A 22,869-nucleotide genomic window follows, 5' to 3' on the forward strand; every position below is an offset into this window, starting at 1 on the left:
ATAAGTCACAAATATCATATGATTTCACTCACATGTGGAATTTAAGAAACAAAACAGATGAACATCCAGGGGAAGGGAAGGAAAAATAAAATAAGATAAAGACAGAGATGGAGGCAAACCATAAGAGATTCTTAACTATAGAGAACAAACTGAGGTTGCCGGAGGGGTGTTGGGGGGATGGGATAAATGGGTGATGGGCGTTAAAGTCACTTGTTGGGATGAGCTTTGGGTGTTACAGGTAAGTCATGAATCACTAAATTCTACTCCTGAAACCATTATTACACTATATATTAACTAACTTGGATCTAAATAAAATTAAACAAAGAAAAATAATAAATTTCTAGTTTGGAAAAGGAAATGTAAGAACATCTTCTACGTATAGTTCTTTTTTCAGTGAAATGGGCATTTTTTTCCTACTGGTAAGAACAAAAACTGATTCAATTGTTTTAGAAAATAATTTGTTGGGGCCCTTAAGTGACTCAGTTGAGCATCTAACCCTTTTTTTTTTTTAATGTTTATTTATTTATTTTTTAATTTATTTATTGAGAGAGAGCGAGCACACATGTGGGGGTGGGGAGAGGAGAGGGAGAGAGAATCCCAAGCAGGCTCCATGCTGTCAGCTCAGAGCCTGATGCAGGGCTTGAACTCACAAACCATGAGATCATGGCCTGAACTGAAATCAAGAGGCGGGTGCTCAACTAACTGAGCCACCCAGGCACCCCAGGACTGTTTGACTCTTGATTTTGGCTCAGGTCATATCCCAGGGTTGTGGGATCGAACCCCGCATTGGGCTCCGTGCAGAGCATGGAGCCTGGTTAAGATTCTCTCTCTTCCTCTGTCCCTCTCTCTTGCTCACATGCACTCTCTCTATCTCAAATAAATAATGATAAGAAGAAAGTAATTTGTTAATATATACCCAGAGATTTAAATGTCCATACAGTTTGACAAAATAATTCCATTCGTGGAAATCTGTAATAGGGAAATTATCAAAAGACAGAAAATATTTTTCACGTATGTACTAAAGTGTGCATGACTCTTTTTTTACAACAATGGTATGAGAATGATTTAGTAAACTCTTACACATTCACAAGAGGAAATCTTCCTCAGCATCTTTGGATACTGGTGATCAATACTGTACAACCTGGGAAAGTGCTTTTCATGTTACTGTATTTTATCAAAAAATAACAGTAAACTGTATGACTTCAATTATGTTATGTGTTGCTAAAACAACAGAAGAAAGCAGGGAATGTCAAAATGTTCAGAGGTTATCCTAGCATGGAGAGATTATAGGTAAATTTTTCATCTTCTTCCTAGTTTCTGTATCTTCCAAGATTTTTCCAAGTTAAATTTTTGGTTTTGTTATCTTGTTTACAATGTATTTTGTTATGTTGTTTACAACGTATTTTGTTTATCATGAATCTTAGATCAAATTGTTATTAAAAAGTAAAATTGATTTAGATTGTTGAAGTAAAATTATAAAAGTACAAAATTATAAAAATGTAAAAGTATATTAGATTGTTATTAAAAAGTAAAATTGTATTCGAGCGCCTGGGTGGCTCAGTCAGTTAAGTGTCTGACTTTGGCTCAGGTCATGATCTCATGGTTCGTGAGTTCAAGCCCTGTGTCAGGCTCTGTGCTGACAGCTCAGAGCCTGGGGCCGGCTTTGGATTCTTTGTCTACCTATCTCTGTGCATCTCTCCTGCTTGCGCTCTGTCTCTCAAAAATGAATAAACATTTAAAAAAAAATTTTTTTTAAGGAAAATTGGATTTAGAATGACTCAGTATGCTTTACTTCCCTGATCTCCCACAAGTGATGAGAGCAAATGACTCGAATGTTCACATTCAGCTGAAACTACAGACCAACGGAGCTCACAGATGTAGGCAGGTGTCCTGTTGTGGGATGGGCACAGGCTTCCACTTCCTCCTCTGCTGCTTACTACCTGAAGGACCCCAAGCAAGTACCTTTAATCTCAGTGAGACTCAGTTTCTTCCTATGTAAAATAGGGTAATCATGCTTGCCCTAACAAACTTCCCAGGGTTTCACTGAAAATTAAATTGTGTGAAAAGCACTTCAAAATCCATAAAACAGAATATAAAAATATATAACTGTAGATCTTAAAATAAAATATATAACAGGCTCTATTATAATTCACAAGTAGAATTCTTAGTACGATAATAATTTATTTTTGTTATATTTGTAAAACTTCAAAAAACTTCATTTTGTAACATGATACATACTATTTTATGGGGAGGATATGAAAAAATTTATCTGACAGACACTTTGGGGAGAAACAATTATTAGATATTAGATATTCAGTGACAATGTTTAGACTCCTGCTGATAATAAACAGAGGCCATAATTGTGTTTCTTAATTACTTTTCTTAATTTAAGATAGCATTTATAATGATCTGAAAAAAAGTTAAGAGTATGTTTATAGAAGAATCTTGCCCATAATATTCAAGGTATATTAACTTCTTTCAGCCAAATTTCATTATACTTTTCTGTTAAGATTTAAACAGCCTAGTAGAAATTAAGACACTAGGTACTTTTTTGAAATTGTCCAGCTTTGTAAGGTAGAATTTTATTTACCATTGAGATTTGAATATTGGCACAATAATAATAATGTTCATTGTTCTAATGAAATTGAACAATTGATATTATTAGATTTCAATTTGTTTTCTGTCCAAGCGAATTATACTCCTTTTTCATAAGAACACAGTAGATGTTAATGAATGTGTTAAAAGTGTGAAATTCAAACATTCTTAATGTTTTTACTTTTCTCTTTACTTTTTTTTAATGTATATTATTTTTGAGAAAGACAGATTGCAAGTGGGGGAGGAGCACAGAAAGAAAGAGATAGAATCTCCAGGCTCCAAACTGTCTGCACAGAGCCCAAAGTGGGTCTGAAACTCAAGAACTGTGAGATCATGACCTGAATCAAAGCAGGCCGCTTAACTGACTGAGCCACCCTGGCGCTCCTATGACTTTTCAATACATTAAAAGTCTACAAGGAAATATATTTTACACAGGAAAATGCTTACCTTTTATTGTTATTCCTTATTGTATTCCCTGGCACATTTAAAATGTTATCATTTCAGGCATGCTGGTAAACTTAAGAAAGCCTCTTCTACCAAAGCAACTGCGATTATAATTCTTTTTCAACATTTTTAAATTTATCTTTGAGAGAGAGAGAGACACAGCACAAGCAGGGGAGGGGCAGAGAGAGAGACACACAGAACGTGTGCTGAGCTGTCAGCACAGAGCCGGATGTGGGGCTCGAACTCACAAACCACGAGATCATGACCTGAGATGAGGATGGATGCTCAACTAATTGAGCCACCCAGGCGCCTCGATTATAATTCTTTTTCCAGTTATGACACATTATATCAAAAAAAAAAATAAAATAAAATAAAAATGGCAATGAATCCATTGTGCAACTCCAAATTGAAAAATAAGTATTTTTAATTAACAATGGAGATAAACATGAACCAGAAAAGCATAAGATTATATAATTCAAAGCCATTCGTGGCTGCAAAGATAACTCAAATACATTCCAGCATCAATTTCCAATTCTCATTTCTTTAATGCAGCTCATAACCCAGTGTCACACAACTTCCTAGGATTCATGGATCCATGGTGAAACCCATTTTGTCTCACTTCTGAATGCCGCCTTGAAACTAACAGAAAAAAAAAAAGATGATGTCATATGGCCATTTTATTTATGTAATTATGTAATAAGGGGACCCCTGTGCTTATGATGGTAGCCCTCCCCATCCTCTTTCATTTCTGTAGAAATTCCTCAACATACTTTATTTTATTGCAGAAAGCAATAAATCCTTACCTTTGGTGTACATCAGACTTTCCTGGAGGGTTTGTTAAAAATGCATTTGCCAGGGCCCAATCCTATTCTGATCCAGAATGTTCAAGGTGGGGCTTGGAAATGTAAATTTTCATTATGGGCTATATTAGTTTGCTTGGGCTGCCATAGAAAATACCACTAGAAAAGTTGGGGGGCTTAAAGAATAGAAATATAGGGGCACCTGGGTGGCTCAATCGGATGAGGGTCTGACTTCAACTCAGGTCATGATCTTGTGGTGTGAGTTCAAGCTCCACATCGGGCGATGCCATCAGCCTATCAGTGTGGAACCCACTTCTTCGGATCCTCTGTCCCCCTCTCTCCTCCTCCTCCCTTGCACTCCCTCCCTGCAAAAACAAAAATGTATTTTTCACAGTTCTGGAAGCCAGAAATCCAAGATCAAGGTGTCAGCACGGTTGGTTTCGCCTAAGGCCTCTCTCCTTGGCTTATAGATAGCCACCATGTGCACAGAAGGTCATTTCTCTGTGCACACATGACCCTGGTATCTGTGTATACAGATGTGTATATAAACGTCTGTGTATACAGATGTGTATACAAACGTCCTTTTAAAAGGATACCAGTTGTTGGATTAGGGCCCAGCTTAGTGATCTCATTCCTGCTTGATCATCTCTTTGAAGGTCCTATCTCCAAATATAGATACATTCTGAGGTACGAGAGATTAGGGCTTTAACATATGAATTTTGGGAGGATACAATTCAGCCCATAACATGTGCCCTAGTGTTTCTGATGCAGGTGGTCGAAGATTCATATTTAGACAAACACTAATTTAGACTCTAGGCAAAGTAACTGTGCACAGTCACCTCCGTCCCTTTGTTTTCTGTGGCTTAAAAGATGTAGCCTCTTCTAGGAGGGTCTTGCTATTTTACGCCTAAAAAAATAGCATTTGGCTATCATTTGGTTTTCCATCCTTATGGTCTACCCTATTTACTCTTTAGCAAAAGCAAACGGGGGACTTCCTTTTTGCAGAATCCTAAACTATGAAAACAGGGATTCCGTCTAGGACACAGACTCACCCATGAGTTTAATGCTAAACCACTTTTTTTTTTCCAACTGGTAGAGCTATCTCCCCACTGCAAAATTTCAAGCTCTCCCTGGCCTATCCATATGAATTCTCCTAGCAAAACCTGCACCCCTCTTTCTTTCTAGCATACCATTGTAGTTACCTTCACAGTATCTCCTACCTTCAAGCTTTCCTCACTCACTGTCCTGCAGTTAGTTGTAGCAGAAACGGCCAGAGTGTGAGATGTACTGTGAGTCACTTTTAGATTTGTGCCCGAAGGTCTCTGATCAAATTATCCCCATCATGGGAGTCTTGCCACACCATGCTATATAAAATAACCTCTCCCACCCACCCTGTTGATCTTTATCTAGCTCCTCTGCCTTGCTTTTTTCCCCCGCATGTTCATCACCACCTTCAGAATGTCTGTTTTCCCCCCACTAGAGGGTAAGCTCTGCTTTGTTTTGCTCACGGCTGTATCCCCAGAGTGCAGAACAGTAACCCAGGAAAATGAGCATGTCCTTGAGGTGATCTTGCATTTCTTTTGTGAAGTAAAAGGCAGGGCCTTCTGCTGAAAGGGAACTGGGGAGGTGGTAGGCAAGCGGGCCTGAGAAGAATTCAGGTTTGAAGATCTTTTATGGAGAATGGGAAAGGATTAGAGGAAATTCAAAAGCACTGGCTGGGCAGGGTTCAAAACCCAGCTAAAAGTGGAGCCCATGAATATCTCCTACCTATGGTACTGTGTGATGTCCCACAATTCTCACAGCCTAGAGAGGAGGAGAAAATGCAAAATGGTTACTTTGATTCTACCAATACTCCTTGGCGTAACATTTTCGGCCATTTGCAGTAAGCCCCTATTTACGTTTCCTATTAATTCCTCAGCTATACCACGTTTCTTTTTCTCCCTTAAACTCGTTTATATCTTCGCTTTGTGAGTATGGTTTCCTCTGAATTCCCAAATTTCCCCTTGCTAATTTTTGTCTTTCAAGACTCCACTCAAATATTGTATTTTGAAAATGTTCCTCACTGTGCTATGATCATACCTTTTTTTTTTTACAAATACACAATCTTTGGAATACAGATGCATCTGTCATTTACTGTGTGAACTTGAGCAAGGTATTAATTTTCTTAAAGGTAAGCTTTTTTTTTTTTTTTTTTTTAGCTTGTTAGAACAAGTTGGAGAGGAGCAGAGAGAGAGAATCCGCAGCAGGGCAGAGCTGGATTCAGGGCTGTATCCCATTAACCCTGAGATCATGACCTGAGCCTACCGAAATCAAGAGTCAGGCACTTAATCGCCTGGCCCACCCAGGTGCCCCAAGATAATAAACATTTTTATCCTTCATCGTCCTCATCTGTAAAATGGATATAATGATAAGACCTATTTCAGAGACTTGTTTGAAAAGATTAAATAATGTACCCAAAATATCTGGCATGTAATTGAACAGCAAATGGTGTTATTATTGTAATAACTTGCATGTCTCCCTCTCTTGACAGAAGGTTCCCTAAAAGCAGAGATCACGTCGCTTTTTATTCCTAATAGTTGACGCAGTACCTGGAATAATGTAGATTCTCCAGAATTGTGTAATAAATTAATCATTAATGAAATGTCATAAGTAGTTGAAGATGCTACTAAGGTTATGAGTTTTTTACTGAATTAGAATAACAGCAAAGGGAGGCCAACGCTGGGGAACGCACACGTGTTAATTTAGCAAGGAAGAGGCAGCGCTGGTAATTCAAACCGTTTCTTCAAGAAAATAGAGTACACACAAAAAAATAAAAAACGTGGCCAAACAGACGTGGACTTTGTACGCATGGAGCTTACAGTCAGATACACCGTACTACAACAATACTCAATCCATACTTATTACATTTACAGCGTTTCGGACTTTCTGCCTCTCGCTCCCAATAGAATAGACTGAGAAGAGCGGTTTCCTGTATAAACTTTGAATCTCCAGCACCCAGTAGAGTTTAATAGTTGGAGCCCGATAAACATTTAGGTAATTAATGAATGGCACAAAAAGGGAGCAAAGCAACTAGACGCCGTAGCTCAACAAGAGATTTGTTAACATTCTCGGAGCTCCCCTCCACAACCCAAGAGGCGAACTCGCTCGCCCTAAGAGCAAGCTCCTTAAGCCGAGATCTTAGGTTTCCCACCCCAGAATTTGCTGGGAAACAGGAGGGAGGCGCATGACGGAAAGACACCTTTTTTGGATTTCAGGGATCCAGGACCTGGCTTGAGGGAAACATCCACAATCCTAAAGGCCTCGCGTAATTTAAACCTCCTCCACAACATGGAGATCACCACCCCAAAACTTACTTGACCAACTCCGCGCAGTTAGGCGAGAGACCCGCTTCGATTCTAAACTAGCCAATCCTAACTGCCAGAATCGGCGGCGCGGTGTCTTCTGGGATCTGTAGTTTCTCGAGTTTAGGATTTCCGCCTGCTCATGACTACAATTCCCGGCGACCACTGGGCTCAAGGTCATTTCCCCTTTCTTGGGGCGGGGCCCAGGGCGAACAGGGGCCGGGCCCTCCCCCATCCCCCACGTGGCGGGGAGTGGTCCAGGCACTCCTAGGGTGGCAAGTTCCCACGTGTAGTACGGGGTAGCCGGGTTTGGTCCTCTCTGATCTGCAAGGCCTGTAGGTCCGCGCCCGAGGTGATGCCAAAGATCAAGCCGGGGACGAGCGGCCGCCGCCGCGATCGACTTAAACAGAGCCGGGAGCTGAAGAGCGCCGGAGGTGGGGACAGCCGGGAAGGGGCTATGCTCAGGTCCGATCACCGGGCAAGACATAGTCGGGGGCGCGGGCCCTGATCTGGGCCGGGACTGTGAGGCCGGTGGCGCGGCGCTCTTGGATCGACGGCCGCAGGCCTTGCGCAGCCTCTGGCTTCCTTTCCTGCAGAAGGGGTGGACTTGAACAGGGTGTCACCTAGGCTCCTAGCATGACGTTTGGTGCCTCTGGTTGGCGCAGACACCTTCCCCCAACCACCCTGCATTCTTCTCTAGGACGGTCTAATGTCTACTTTTCGTCGGGAAATTAAGGCTCTTCCGTGTTTTCTTCCAGGACTCATGTTCAACACGGGGATTGGGCAACATATTTTGAAAAATCCTCTCATTGTTAACAGTATTATCGATAAGGTGGGTGTGGAAGAGGAAAATGAGAGTTGTGGGCTTATTGATTTTGTTCTTAGGAGTACTAAAGCGCACAGAGGATGTCTGTCACAAAACAATTGTTCTGTAAATACTTGTGGAATGAATCGAAGAACTGTCTAGGATTCACAGACTGTCTTTGGCATGATTTGCTTTGTTCTGTAGGTCTGGGTTTCTCCTGCCTCCAAATTCTTTCTGTAGATTATTTACCTCATAGGTAGACATATGGACTTGTTCAGTTCCACATTAGTATTATTACTCTATGCCTAATCACTTTTTCTAGACACCGTCTATCAATTTTTGTTTACTCCAGAGCCTAAAAAGATGTTTTAATGACAGCTTGGGAAGTTTTTTTTCCCCCAAAGAACCTTATATGGTACAATCCAGTGCCTCCTTTATGAGTTATGGATGTTCTCTTACTATTCTGGATGATTGAATACTAGAACATGAAATTTATGTGGTACAGGATATTTTCACGGTTACAAAGGAAGCATCCTAGAGCTGTAGAGAGAGCATTATGTATTTAGAGAATCTCATCTTGACTTAGTGTCATTTGCAAAACGAAGGCCTAATGTTTTAACCTTTTTGGCTCATGGATTTCCTTTGAGCGTCTGATGAAAGGTGTGTACCCAGGACACTGCAGCTTTGTACATACAAACACCCAGGTTTGTGTACAATTTCTAAGTATTCCTATCCCTGAAACTATACTGAGTTGAAAATTGAGAAATGCTGGTACAACATGCTACAATTCTCAGGCGAGCTCTTCATATATAGTCCTTTCTTGTTTGAACGTGCTGATAGTGACAGAGTTGGTGAAAAGATGCTGTTGGAATCATTTGTAAGATAGCAAACAGAAAGCCATTCCCAGAAAGAATAGCTATTCCTGCTTTTCTGATTCCTAACTGTTTTCTGACTCCTAACTGCCCCAACTTAAAACAGGTGATAGAGGGGCACCTGGGTGACTCAGTCAGTTAAGCATCCAACTTCAGCTCAAGTCATGATCACACAGTTCATGGGTTCGAGCCCCGCATCGGGCTCTGTGCTGACAGAGCCTGGAGCCTGCTTTGGATTCTGTCTCTCTCTCTCTCTCTCTCTCACTGCTCCTCCCCTGCTTGTGCTCTCTGTCTCTCAAAAATGAATAAACATTAAAAAAAAAAACAACAGATGATAGATTTCCACTTGCACCTAACGTTAAAGAGAAAATTTTGTTAAGCACATAGATCATGAAGGACTCATAACAGTGGATCAGAATAAGATCTCTTAACCATATGCTTTTAAGCAAAGATAGGTATAAATTAAATGATGTGTTCATATGTGCTAGTAAAGCTAACGTGGTCGTGCTTGCTCGTAGGCTGCCTTAAGACCAACTGATGTGGTGCTGGAAGTTGGACCTGGAACTGGCAATATGACTGTAAAGTTGCTAGAAAAGGCAAAAAAGGTAAAAAGGGAATTTTGTGTTTTGGTATCAGAAATCATTATGTCGGCAAGCTCACCTGGTTTACAAATAGAAATCTATTTTTAATTAATTGCTGTTATTTTAACAGCAACCCTTGATCCTTTGCTAAAAGCTTTATCTTTAAAAATATGGGCAACGGGCGCCTGGGTAGTTCAGTCAGTTAAGCATCCAATTCTTGATATCCACTGAGGTCATGATCTTGTGGTTCGTGAGATCGCACATTGGGCTCTGCACTGATAATGTGGGACCTACATGGGATTCTCTCTTTCCCTCTCTCTCTGCCCCTACCTTGCTCAGTCTCTCTCAAAATTAATTAATTAAAAAATACATATGCAGGATGTAGGCAAGATGAGTGAAAGTGGTCAAAAGATACAAACTTCCAGGTATAAAAAGAGTAAGTCCTAGAAATGCAATGTACAGCAGGTCACTATAATTAATAACATGCATTGTATATATAATATATATATATAAATGTTTTTAATATTTAATTTTGAGAGAGAGAGACTGAGTGTGAGCAGGGGAGGGGCAGAGAGAGAGGGAGGCACAGAATCTGAAGCAGGCTTCAGGCCCTGAGCTGTCAGCACAGAGCCCAGTGCAGGGCTTGAAATCATGAACTGTGAGATCATGACCCGAGCCGAAGTTGGACGCTCAACCGACTGAGTCACTCAGGTGCCCATATATATATATATATGTATATATATATACATATATATATATATATGTGTGTGTGTGTGTGTGTGTATAATGTTTGTTTGTTTATTTATTTATTTATTTTGAGAGAAAGAGAGCGCACAGGGGAGGGTCAGAGAGAGGGAGAGAGAGAGAGAATGAATCCCAAGCAGGCTCTGCACTGTCAGCACAGAGGTCAGCATGGGGCTCCAACTCACCAACCAGGAGATCCTGACCTGATCTGAAATCAAGAGTCAGACACTTAACTGACTAAGCCACCCAGGCGCTCCTTTTGTTGTATGTATATTTTAAAGTCACTAAGAGAGTAGATCTTTTTTTTTTTCTTAATTGTTTTCTTTAACATTTATTCATTTTTGGGAGAGACAAGAGCACAAGTGAGGGAGGGGTGGAGAGAGAGGGAGACACAGAATCGAAAACAGGCTCCAGGCTCTGAGCTGTCAGCACAAAGTCCGATGCAGGGCTCAAACCCATGAATAGTGAGATCGTGACCTGAGCCGAAGTCAGATGCTACATCGACTGAACCATCCAGGTACCCCAAAGAGAGTAGATCTTAAAAGTTCTCATTACAAGACAAAATTTTAACTGTGTGTGTGGTAATGGATGCTAACTAGACTTTTTCAAAATATATACATACTGTGCAATATAGATATAGGCTATGCTATACACCTGAAATTAATAGAATGTTATATGTCAACCATATCTCAATTTAAAAAAATGGATTACAAAAAAAAGTATGGGATATATCAGTCAGGAAAATAGAACCCATGTTAGATATTTCAATACAGGGTATTTAATAGAGGGAATTAGTTACAAAGTTGTTAGGTGACTAAAAGAATAAAATGGAAACACTGAAGTAACCCAAAAATAATAATTACAAAGAGTAGCTACCGCCTCTAGGCTCCAGGGGACAAAGCAAGGAGGCTGGAGTATTGGGTGCTAGAGGAGCAGATCTGAAGAGCTGAAGCATGAGTCTCTGAGATTGGGATACTGCCTGGCTGCTGCTGGTACCTTCTGTGTCTCAGTTTCCAATTAAATGCATCCAAAATTTCAAAGTGGGGTTAAGGGAACCAGTACACATTAGTGAAATACCCACAGGCCAGCAACAGCCAGAGAGTTACTATCCAGAGGCCTCAAGGGGCACAAGGAGGGAACTGTGTTACCAGAGCCCAGTAAGAAGGGGAGCCGTTGAACAGGTGCCACTCAGAGTCTACTTATCTCAATGGTGGGGGTTTTTTTGTTTGAAATAGTAGAGTATAAATGAAGGAATATTAATGGTAGAATTGGGAAAAAAATTTAATTCCTCTTAATCATGTAAGAGTTATGACTGAGATAACAAGATTTACGCTCCATAATTTACCCCCAAATACCGTTTTTTGTTTTGTGTTGTGTTGTTTTTTAACATAGGTAATTGCCTGTGAACTTGACCCAAGACTAGTAGCTGAACTTCACAAAAGAGTTCAGGGCACGTGAGTATGCAAGTTAGAATTAGAGTGCATTTCAATCTTGTGAAACACTATCTTTTTTAATTGCTTTTTTCCTTATTATTAGGCCTCTGGCCAGCAAACTTCAAGTACTGGTGGGTGATGTGTTGAAAACAGATTTGCCATTCTTTGATGCCTGTGTGGCAAATTTGCCATATCAGGTATGTGTCCAAATTGTTGGGAACATTATACAAACATACTTCTGTGGTGTGTCTTTCTCAGAAGTAACTCGTGAACTCTCTTACAGATCTCTTCCCCCTTTGTCTTCAAGCTGTTGCTGCACCGACCTTTTTTCAGGTTTGTGACAAAAGACCAAAATTACCGCCATATCTTGGGCCAAAGATGAAACACAGCCAAAGATGAAAGTCAATTCAATTAAAAAACTGTTGGAGAATCAAGAATGTGTTCTGTAGAAAGTATCTATTTGTATGGAGGTCTTTGTTTCCTTTTTATTCAGTTGACATAGTTATTTGGGGGAGGTGTGGTATAAATCCCGCTTCTGAGACCAGGCAGCCCTTCCCTGTTTTCTAATACTCTTTCCATTAGTCCAGGTCAGACTTCTTTTATTACCTTATGTCTAGACAATTGCAGTGGTCTCCTGACTGGTCTCTAGCACGATATGTAACAGGGGTTTTCAAATTCCAAGTCAAAAACCCTTTAGTAGTTTAAATTTCTTGAGTCATGACTGTCATTTTTTAAATCACATGGCATAGAGTATATCAGAGAGCATGCATTGCATGTGGCCCAGGTGATTATAATTTTATGAAACTTTTGCTTGAGTTACATAAAAACACATATAATACAGATAGTTGTGGCGTGGCCTGCAATGTCAAAGGTATTTCCTGGTCTGATTCATTGTCAAAAAAATTTGAAAGTCAAAGCCCAGCTTTGAAGGTGCTCTTCTCCAGTTCAAGAGCCTCCGAAAAGCCTCCCCATTGCTTGCCGAATAAAAAGCCCACGTTCCTTACCTGTTATATCCGGAGGACGCCAACGTCACAATCTGTCTCTCCTGCCTCTCCTTCCATAAGGGTGTTTGCTACCCTATAAATACCACTGGGCTCCTGAGCCAATTTTGTTAGTTTGGGTTTTGTTTTCTTAGCAAGGGTAATGGACTCGGGCTTATCTGAAATACTTTCTCATCTGATCGCCGAAGGCTTACATACGCAAGGATTGAAGGTGCAGCCATTATAAAAAGAAAAGCCAGAACGATCATTTTATGGTAATAAAGCTAAATCTGAAACTGTTCTGCCTTCTCAGCAGCTGAATGAATTCTCATTAACCACAGATCTTGCACTGCTATTTCCCACCTAAGACAATTAATTGAAGTTAAGATACGTTTACAGTTAAAAGTGACCATTTTCCTTACTCTTTTCTACTACTGTCTCTTCAGATGTGCTGTACTTATGTTTCAAAGAGAATTTGCTCTCCGACTAGTTGCAAAGCCTGGAGATAAATTATACTGCAGACTATCTATCAATACACAGCTGTTAGCACGTGTGGACCATCTGATGAAAGTAAGTGACTGTTAGTGAAATAATATGGCTTACCTCATCCTTGAGCATCTAGTTGTGCCTTCTGTGAGGAAAGCATATTTAATCACGAATTTAAAACTGTATTTGAAAAAAAAGGAGGGAGGTGCCTGGCTGCCTCAGTTGGTTGAGTGTCTGGCTCTTGATTTCGGCTCAGGTCATGGTCCCTGGGTCATGAGATTGAGCTCTGCATCAAGCTCCGTGCTGAGAGTGGAGCCTGCTTAAGCCTCTCTCCCTCTCCCCCTTCCTTGCTCCTGTGGGTGCATGCACATGTGCTCTCTCGCTCTCAAAAAAAACAAAAACAAAAAAAACAAACAAGCAGTTTTTGAGAGGATTCCTTATTTTCTGATTAATAGGTTGGAAAGAACAATTTCAGGCCACCACCAAAGGTGGAATCCAGTGTCGTAAGAATAGAACCCAAGAATCCACCACCACCTATCAATTTTCAGGTGAGATTAAAATACTAGGTCATTCAATAAAGTTGGAAAAAAGACCAAGCTGGGAGATGTGGGTCTCTAGCAGCAGAAAATATTGAGTCAACCTAAATGTCCAAGCAGGAAAATGCTAATTATGACATCTGTGTAATTGAGTAGATGGAATAATTGGATGTAAGATCATTATGAAAAGCACAAAAAAGCGTGGAAAATGTTTGCAAAAAGTGCAGATTAGAATGCTATTGCAGGGGTGCCTGCCTGGTGGCTCAGTTAAGCCCCTGGCTCTTTATCTCGGATCAGGTCATGGTCTCATGGTTCATGGGATTGAGCCCCATCCTAGGCTCTGCATTGACAACTTGGAGCCTGCTTGGGATTCTCTCTCCCTGTCTCTCTGCTGCCCCTCTCCTGCACGTTCTCTGCCTTTCAGAAAAAAAAAAAATAGAATGCCAGTGCATAATTGCATACTAAAGAGTATAACTATGGAAAACCTGTATCTATTCGACTTATTCAAATAAAAATTTGAACAAGATAGAAAACAAGATAAAATAAAAATAGTTGGATTTGAGTAATCTTCTGGGTAGCAGTTTTTAATCAAAATTCATGTTTCTGCAATTAAGTAGTTAGATCACTGGATGTAAAACCATACTGCGGTCGGCTTGGATAAAAACATGATTTCTTGTGTGGTCAGTAACCAGTGGTAAATGGACTGGTTAGTTACCTCTTCTGGGTCGTTTAGGGATGTTGCATAGGCTATATTCTAAATCCTATTTGGAATCATGTTTTTTGAAAATGGTACTTTGATTTTAATAAATGTCACATTCTTTATTCAGATGTGGAATAATTTTTTTTTTATTTTTAAAATTGAGGATAAAATAGTGAAGTGCACAAAAGTGCAAAAATCAAGTACATATCTTATTTTACACATGTCAATTAGATCAAAATACAGAACTTCAGAAGGTTCTTTTCAGTTTTATATATTAAAAGACAATACCTAGAAGACATAGGCAAGGTTTGATATTTTATAACAAATGATCCATTTTCTGTTTCAGGAATGGGATGGCCTAGTAAGGATCACCTTTGTTAGGAAGAACAAGACACTGTCTGCGGCATTTAAGTGAGAATTTTTCTCATTTATGATATATGAAGGACTATTGCTGTAGAAACTAAGTATTAGAATTTGGTAACAGATACCTGAACAGATATCCTAAAGTGTAAAGATTATCCGTGTCCAGATATACTTTACCTTTTACACTAACTTGGTACTCTGGGAGGCAGGAAAATTTAACAAAGAACGTTCCTAGGAATTTGGAATTAGATCAGGTTTTTTGGCAAAACGGAAAAAAAAAAAAAAAACCAAAAACTGACCACACATCTGTCTCATTTTTCCTTGGAAAAATGGGGGTAGTGGGTCCTTTCCACACCTATGAAAAATTGATGCAATTTTATTAACTTGGAAAAAATTCTGTAAGAGCAATTTGAGGCCTAAAGGAAAAAAAGAGGTTCTGAAAGCTGTAATTTCACTCTTTTTTTCTTTTTGAGGTGATGTTTTGTGGAGAGTCTAGAACTCCTTTAAGAATTTCAAAAAGGGGCCCCTGGGTGGCTCAATTAGCCATCCAACTCCTGATTGCAGCTCTGGTCGTGACCTCATGGTTCATGAGATCTAGCTCAGCATCGGGCTGCCACTGACCGCATGGGACCTACTTGGGAAACTTTACCTTTTAAATATAACCAGTTTGTGGTTGTTTCACAAGTTTAAATATTAACACCTTTTTTAGTCCCTTAATTTTACCATGTGGAACATAGATTTAAATTTATAATAAACTGAAAGGAAATTATTTATAATCTCTGATTTTGGAGTAATAGTGATATCACTTCCTTTATATTATAGGTCAAGTGCAGTGCAACAGCTTTTGGAAAAAAACTACAGAATTCACTGTTCGGTCCATAATATTGTAAGCAAAAAAAGTTTCTGTGGTCTCTTCGGTTTCGATTTGCTGTGTTTCAAAATGCCCCTCTACTTCTTACTCCTTTTCATCGCTAGCTTACTAATTTTGCACATTCCATGCGATCCTTAAAAGTGATATTAAACTAACACAACCTTAATATTGAACCCTAATGTCAGTATTGCAGTATATTCTTGGACCAGAGCTGAGCAGCCTGGATTACACCACTAAGCTTAACTGTACAGTTGTTCTTAGACATAAAAAGAGATTCAGTTGACTCGTAATTTTATTAAAGCTTTAGGCATGCGTAGTTTGCTTGGCTCAAATTATGTACCATTTGCTATACTCTGAATTGTGATCATTCCTTGTTTGTTGCTCACGTAGCAATTCCAGATTTAAAGTTACCATTCTGTGACTTTTTTTTTTAAATCCAGAAATTGGCATAATTAGAATAAAGTATAGGCTAAGTAGATTTTTGGTTATGAGCCTCTTTATCTGTGCAGCATTTTCTTTAACCAATGTTGTATGTGGGTAAGCCCACCTACACATAACTATATAGTAATTATGTGATGTTTGATAATTTTTTAATTCAAATTAAACAGCAGAAAGATAAAACCAAATTTCCATTGTATTTTTGGACTCAGATCTTTTATATAGCTTAATATATTGCTACCTTCAGTTTCTCTTCTTATGGACAAAGTCATAAAACATCTGCCTGGGTAGGAAAACATTAAACTGGGTTAAGAAAAATATTTGGAGAAAAAAATGTGTGGTATGAAATATTTAATATTCTCAAAGGTTGGAGGTTATCTCTTTGAGAAAATTTGGCTGGTAAAATTAAATTTGTGCCAAGAAAATGTGAGATTATTTTTAAAGGAATAACATCTGCTTTAAAATTTAGTTTGTAGCTTGATTTATTTTGTGACATAAAGTACCTTAATCCTGAAACTGACCATCCAGAATTTTTAAGAAAAGGGGGAGTATACATGAGTAACTCATTCAGTTTTCTGAGTATCTGGTATGCACTGAAGAACCACCGCATAACTGGTGGTCCGAGTCTTATTAACTGTACAAATAGGCTTTTCAAACTGTCGTAAGCAGATAAAGGTGACTATTTTATCAGTTACTGAGCTAAACAAACAAAAGAGTCAATGTGACTTCATTAAAGATATGTTGTTCATTTATTCTGAATCTTATATTGATAGATAATACCAGAAGATTTCAGCATAGCAGATAAAATACAGCAAATCCTAACCAGCACAGGTTTTAGTGACAAGCGGGCCCGTTCCATGGACATAGATGACTTTATCAGGTAATTACATTTTTCTTTTTTCCTAAGGTGTTTACATTTCTTTACTGTGACACCCTCAGATTAGAGATTTAAAGGCTTTTAAGCGGTATAAGGTGCTACCTGGAGTTATTGCATAGCACTTCCATGGCATGGAATAGTATTTGGTGTAGAAGATGGAGGCTAGTTAGTTGCAGCAGAATGAACATTTTAAGAACAGTAATAAAGAACAGTCCGAGCCTGGAGATAGCCTCTGTGTCAATGTGTGTTGTGGTGTGTGTGCTCCTCCCCTTCAGCCTCTTCCCCCAACTCCCATTCATAGTTCATCTTAATGTGTGTCTTCATAGTAGCCTGGAAGGTAGAAGAAGCATAATGGATATAGTCGCATCTCATTCTTTTTCTCTGATGGGAATAGCTATTGTTAAAACAGATCCTACACATGAAATAATGCCAGTTTACAATCATACCTGGTTTTCATTTCTAACCAACCGGTTTAATAAAATAGTTACTTGTTTTGTAGACGGAGGCAAGTTCTACACACCTAAAATAAAAGAAGGGTGTCATAATTATCTGGGCAATGCAGACAAAACTTTGTTTTCCTTAAACAAGTAAGTGGTATGAAAGCAAAATAAGGCTTCAGTTACCCAGGTAGTTATTAACCTATACTCACAGTTTTCAATCACTAAAACTGATTTCCTAACTAATAAACCATCACTTACTGCACAGTTTTTGCCTATTTTAGCCGATTCATATTTAAAATTTCCATGTTCTAGGAGGTGAATAAAAAATGAGGATAGATTGTTACCAAAGGAATTGGTTTGACTTTTCTGAGCTGGAAACAGTTCTATATAACTAAGACAAATGGGGTTTATATTTTACATCGACAGGCTAGCAGAACTACTGAGTCTTTATCAGGGGTTAGTCATAGGAGTTGAAATTATTCATAAGAACCGATCTTCCATTTTCAGACATTCGAATCCATCTTGAACTGTCACCATCCTGAAAATAATCTCAGGTCTAAAGAAATATTTCATCTTATTTTCTTTCATTCTCACCAAATTTCTTCAAGGTTATTAAGCATATGCAGTTTGCTAACTAGGATCCAATAAATACATTGGTATCCAGAGAAAAGCAATGTGTCAGTACTTAATTTGAGCCTTAGTAATAGTGAGCCCAGAGAGGAAAAATGGACATGGATGATTAGCCATTCATCTCTCTTCAGTCTCCAGTTCCAAATAGCTTCACAAGTGCCAGTGAGCTCTTATGCCTGGATAGTGGAGGTCTAAGATAATTTGGTTAAATTCACCATGACTTAAGACATACAGGCTGTGACAAAAGAGGCACCAAAATGATGTGATTTTTAACCAATATATATCTTAGAAATTTAATTGAAGAATAAAGTTTCTTTAATGACTGGTGTTAGGAGTGGGTGGGTTTCAGAGGTTTGATGTGTTTGTTTTAGAATTCATGGTACAGGAACTATGCATTGTTATAGGTTATAAATTATCTTTTCAATACCATCTCATTTTGGTTTCTTTTTTCAGATTGCTACATGGATTCAACGCAGAAGGTATACATTTTTCTTAGGTATCTGGAAAAGAGAATTTTCAAGCCCAAGAAAAAGAAACCGCAATTATACATTTCTAACAGAGAAGATAAACTATGCTTTTGCTCCACTGGAACACTATGTGCTTGACTAGTTTTGATTTAATACTACCACTGTCACCATTTATTACTCTGAAGTTTTATGGTAGTAAGTCAATTCTAAGTACCCAAGGTTTTTTTTGGGTTTTTTTTTTTTTTGTTTTTTTGTTTTGGTGTTTTTAATATTTAACATAGGGCAGGGTCCAGTCTCTACACGGTAATCTTTAAGAGCCGCAGGCACGCACAACTTTACACTTAAACTTATTTCTAACAGTTTATTGTATAAAGATGTTACTCTTCTATTTTCTGTTATATATTACCATGAGGGCCTCTGTAGGCCTTTGTCCCTCAAACAGTCAGACAGTTAACATATGCTTAACTCAAGTTACATATTCCCCGTATGATTTCTTTTTATTCATGTGCACAATAAAACACTTGTTTCTTATTTTGCTTCTCTCATTTTTTCTGTTCATCTTATACACCTTCTATCTCTGCCCACACCTTTAAGCTGTCCTGTAGCATCATAAGCTACTTCACAGTTCTGGATAAGCGTTGAGTCTGCTACTGCCACCGTGTGGTGGTGCCGGGCACATTACTTCCAGGCATGATTTCGTCAACTGTGATAACAGGACGCTCAACTAGGATGAAATCAACTATAAGATAGTATGGTTTTTTTCTTGGGGAAAGCCACTGGTTTAACGAAATTCTAAAGGTTTTTATAAATCAAAACTGGCTATGAGGTTAAAATTCCGCCCTTCAACTTACTTAAAACAAAAAAAATCTTAACCAGCCATTTTCCCAGTACTACAGGCTCCCAGTATTCACATGACTTACGGAAAATTAAAAGTTCCAGTACCTTTTCACATACTGTTCTAAGCTATTTTTAAAATGTTTTTGTTTTAAAATGTCAGGTTGAGAATTTTAATAGATACCATAAACAAGTCTTAATTAGCTACTATGTTTAAATCATTATTAATGTCCTGTAATAATTACAGTAGCTGATAATTTATATGAGGAAATTAACAAAAATATCTTAATAATTGGCTTTTTAAAAACCTAACTTAATAGAAAGATTGCTTCCAAATTATTTTAACAAAGGTACACTGAGTAAACCTAGAAGGGAAGTTGTTTGCCTCAACAGATTTTTTTGGAAATCTGGATTCAGAGTGATATAGTAAAACATTCCTATATAAATGCTTTTTAATAGGAATATCAGCTTTCAAAAAGTCTGAGAAAGTCAAGAATGTTTAATCCAGATCCAAAAAATTTTTCTTTAAATAATACTGCATCAAGCCACTTTTGTTACATAAATATTAAATATACCTCAAGAGCAGGGTTTTATTATCACAAAACTACTTACTTTGCAAAATTCATTTGTACCATCTCTATCCTTACAGGAAAATTTTAAGAATTAATTCAGCTTTCCCTCTTACTTCCTCTTCCCTCATGAACTGACTTTTAGTCCCTTTTCTGACCTTCAGTTTTCCCTATCTGTAAAACTGAAGGATTGGATTATGACCACCAACATCTTTTCCGGTATCAATTTTCTATAGACCTTGATCACTTATCAGAATGAAGCCATTATAGTATAAGGCAACATATTTGAACATAAGGAGACCTTCCAGAGATCGTACCCATCTTACTTAATTAATAAATTAAGATGAATCTGCTGTGCTTTAAAATGAGCAAGTTCACATCTCTATTGTCCTCTGAAGTTTGGTTAGCCTCAAAAACTACCTTTTTAAGCAGCTGCTGCAAGGTCCACAGTAACTGCTCCATTCTTTCTCTTCTCTTTGAAAAAACACAAATAGAACGTTATCTTACAACTGCAAGAAAACCTGAGTCCCTTCCAAAACAAAGGTGATTGTTCTGAAGTAAATTATCTCTAAAACTCATTCCATAGATATCATTTATTAATAAGCACATTGTGAAAATCTACATTTGTTCTAGATTTCAAGTTTACAGAGGAGCATTTCACCATGGTGTAGGATTTCCCACAACTACTCTCTGGTTTCTATGAACAATGAAGTAGGGAATCTGGCTCATGTGACTCTCTATTCATAGCTTCCCTTTGGCCCAAATGAATGAGCATTAGTTCCTTACAGTAAATCAAAACAAGACATCCTTGGGAGACTTTTTGTTGTTAATCTACTCCTGGACTCTATCCTAGGAACTAAGGGAAAACTCCTAGAGAGATATATAAATCTTTTAACAAAATATTTACATGAAAAGTGGCCAGTTTTCTTCCTTGGAGTAGCAATCTGTAAAAATAGTGCCACCATTTAAAAAGCAGCATACCCTAGACCAATTTATTGGTGAGGATTTGGTGATTCTCACCAAATAATGATGAAATATCACATAGTAGGTAACAGATGGGGCTTGGGTTAGATCGATCTGCCTTTTAAGGCAAAGTCAACTCTTTTTTTAGCTTAATTCTTTTTCAAGGGAGTGATGTACTGTCTACACTTGGCTTAAACTAACAGTTCTATTATGGACTACTTTCAGTGTACATGTAAATATTCATGCATCAGAAGCCAATTTCCTTTACCAGTACATTTAAAAGGTACATTTTGGGGTGCTAATGGACACTTTAACTTAAGTAATGGTATTGGTAAGGATCAAATTGCACTATTAGTCCTGTTAATACCACACTGGAACACACACTGCATATATATATGTATTATCCTAAGATAAAACTCTTCTCAGAATTTCATTACTTTTTATTATACACCAACTAGTTTATATTTTAGTTCTTTACAAAGAAAATGCTAAGAAAATTATAACCACATTATATGGTTGTAAAATCATAATTCCAGATTTCTTTACATATAAGATGGAATGGTCCAGCAGCTATGTCCACTGTCACAGACTTTAGTTCCATTCAATGATATGGCACATCCTGCAAAATTAACTAGTCACACACAAAAAATGTCTCAAATACAGTAAAAATGTACACACAATAAAGGTAATTTACAATGACAATTAAGGAATGTAATTTATCTTGGCTGTGCTTCAGAAATTGAGGGTCAAAAGCCTTAGTCAAGGCACAAAGCAGGAAGAGGTGAGCACAGCTGTCTCTAGGAGTGGGCAAGGTATGTACAATCACTGATGAGGTATGCATGCACTCAAAGGATTTAAAACTGCTCAGTCTTGCTACGAAAATTCAACCGAGTTAAAAGGAAATGCTGTGGCTTCCCCCTACTATTCACCTCTGGATCAAGTCCACAATCTCACTTCATCATACAGAAAATAAAATTGGCAAGGATCTCCAAAAGTAAATCACTTTGGGTAAATGAAACAAAATGCTTCACTATTCCCAATCTTGGTTGTGCCTCGTGGACTAGAAGCATTTTGTAGACAAAGGAGTGTTTCACAAAATTGAAATGTCATTCAGGTGAAGGGACAAGACATTTTCCACAGACACTTAAAATTTCAAACTTTCAAATGGCCCTTAACAGCTGAACCACTGTATGTTACAGTAATGTGGGTTCTGGGGATCCTCTAGCAGCAAAGGCTGATTTAAAGGGCACGGGGTCTCTTCGGGTTGATTTGCTTGCTGGCCTGTTCTTCTTCTTGTAGAGCTGCACGAAAAGATTTCACTTTATCTTGGAAAAAAGAAAAGAACAAGAGAGTAAGTACTGCATCGCATGCAATACAGTATATAATTTCATGGGTCCTATCAAGTCAGCTGTCTTACTTCATAACATTAACTAACGATCTTTCCTTTTGTTCTTTGCTGTCCAGAAACTCAGAACTAAATACAATAGTCAACTATAGCAACAGTTTCATTATCCACAGATTCATGAAATTATGTTTTTTTCTATACCTTGACCTTTTTTGATCTGCTTGGTACATTTTACAGTGTTCAATTTTAGTTTATCTGAATTCCTTTTGGAGTGTAGACAGGCTAGATATGTGTGTGCTAAATGTGTATAGTCATGTCTAAAAGAACACTGAGTCTTTTTGTTTTTCAGTACTCAGTACTGAAGCCCCAACGTGGGGCTCAAAGTCACAACCCTGAGATCAAGAGTCACATGCTCTACTGACTGTACCAGCCAGGCACCCTTCAGTCTTATTAAACTATAGACATTTCTTTCCTCAATATATTAAGAAGGTTCTATACCCAATGCCTACTTTACTCAATTAAGCTATGAAATTTCAAAAGCTGTTTGAATTTTTAAAAAGAAATGTTATTTTGTACTGGAAAGGGAGACAGGGGCGGGGGATTATAGCACAATACATTTTTTGGTCTTACAATTCTGTTTTACTCTTATGTATTAACTCAGAGTCACATAAGAATAGGAAATAGGTAAACTGACAGGCAAATAACAGCTGTGAAGATGAGAAATATCTCATCTCCTTTCTTTAACTGCAGGTGAT

General features: G+C 38.3%; 2 protein-coding genes and 1 long non-coding RNA gene across 8 annotated transcripts in view; 1 reads left to right on the forward strand and 2 right to left on the reverse strand.

Moving 5' to 3' along the window:
- Window positions 1-3,430: 3,430 nt before the first annotated feature.
- On the reverse strand, window positions 3,431-7,282 carry LOC128778303 (uncharacterized). The gene is made up of 3 exons (XR_008423844.1): window positions 7,189-7,282; window positions 3,843-4,204; window positions 3,431-3,678 (listed from the first exon to the last, which is right to left on the reverse strand). It is a non-coding gene; the product is annotated as an uncharacterized LOC128778303 (long non-coding RNA).
- An 85-nt stretch (window positions 7,283-7,367) lies between these two features.
- DIMT1 (DIM1 rRNA methyltransferase and ribosome maturation factor) lies at window positions 7,368-18,934 on the forward strand. 3 transcript variants are annotated; one of them, XM_019414320.2, is made up of 12 exons: window positions 7,368-7,614; window positions 7,939-8,012; window positions 9,376-9,462; window positions 11,575-11,636; window positions 11,719-11,812; window positions 11,899-11,948; window positions 13,042-13,165; window positions 13,537-13,629; window positions 14,664-14,728; window positions 15,503-15,566; window positions 16,763-16,869; window positions 18,390-18,934. In XM_019414320.2, the coding sequence occupies exons 1-12, from the start codon at window positions 7,536-7,538 to the stop codon at window positions 18,430-18,432; spliced, it is 942 nt and encodes a 313-aa protein (XP_019269865.2). In that variant the 5' UTR covers window positions 7,368-7,535; the 3' UTR covers window positions 18,433-18,934. The 3 variants fall into 3 exon arrangements, with proteins under 3 accessions (XP_019269865.2, XP_019269866.2, XP_053763311.1); XM_019414321.2 differs by having other exon boundaries at window positions 7,370-7,596; window positions 7,937-8,012; XM_053907336.1 differs by lacking the exon at window positions 7,939-8,012 and having other exon boundaries at window positions 7,370-7,614.
- KIF2A (kinesin family member 2A) overlaps window positions 16,716-22,869 on the reverse strand; it is a 67,546-nt gene continuing 61,392 nt past the window's right edge. For all 4 annotated transcript variants that reach the window (XM_019414317.2, XM_019414316.2, XM_019414319.2 and 1 more), the window contains one exon: window positions 16,716-22,094. In XM_019414317.2, the coding sequence (XP_019269862.1) occupies window positions 22,009-22,094 (86 nt within the window). In that variant the 3' untranslated portion in view covers window positions 16,716-22,008. The remainder of the gene's footprint in view (window positions 22,095-22,869) is intronic.

Source organism: Panthera pardus, unplaced genomic scaffold (assembly GCF_024362965.1).
Source record: "Panthera pardus isolate Hobbes unplaced genomic scaffold, ASM2436296v1 HiC_scaffold_2, whole genome shotgun sequence".
Lineage (NCBI taxonomy): Eukaryota > Metazoa > Chordata > Mammalia > Carnivora > Felidae > Panthera > Panthera pardus.

Bases quoted from the DNA above. Each gene is read 5' to 3' on its own strand.
- DIMT1 (XM_019414320.2), top strand. From the start codon at position 7,536: ATGCCAAAGATCAAGCCGGGGACGAGCGGCCGCCGCCGCGATCGACTT. The intron at 11,637-11,718 runs GTGAGTATGCAA...CCTTATTATTAG, and splicing joins CACAAAAGAGTTCAGGGCAC to GCCTCTGGCCAGCAAACTTC. The intron at 14,729-15,502 runs GTGAGAATTTTT...TTTATATTATAG, and splicing joins ACACTGTCTGCGGCATTTAA to GTCAAGTGCAGTGCAACAGC.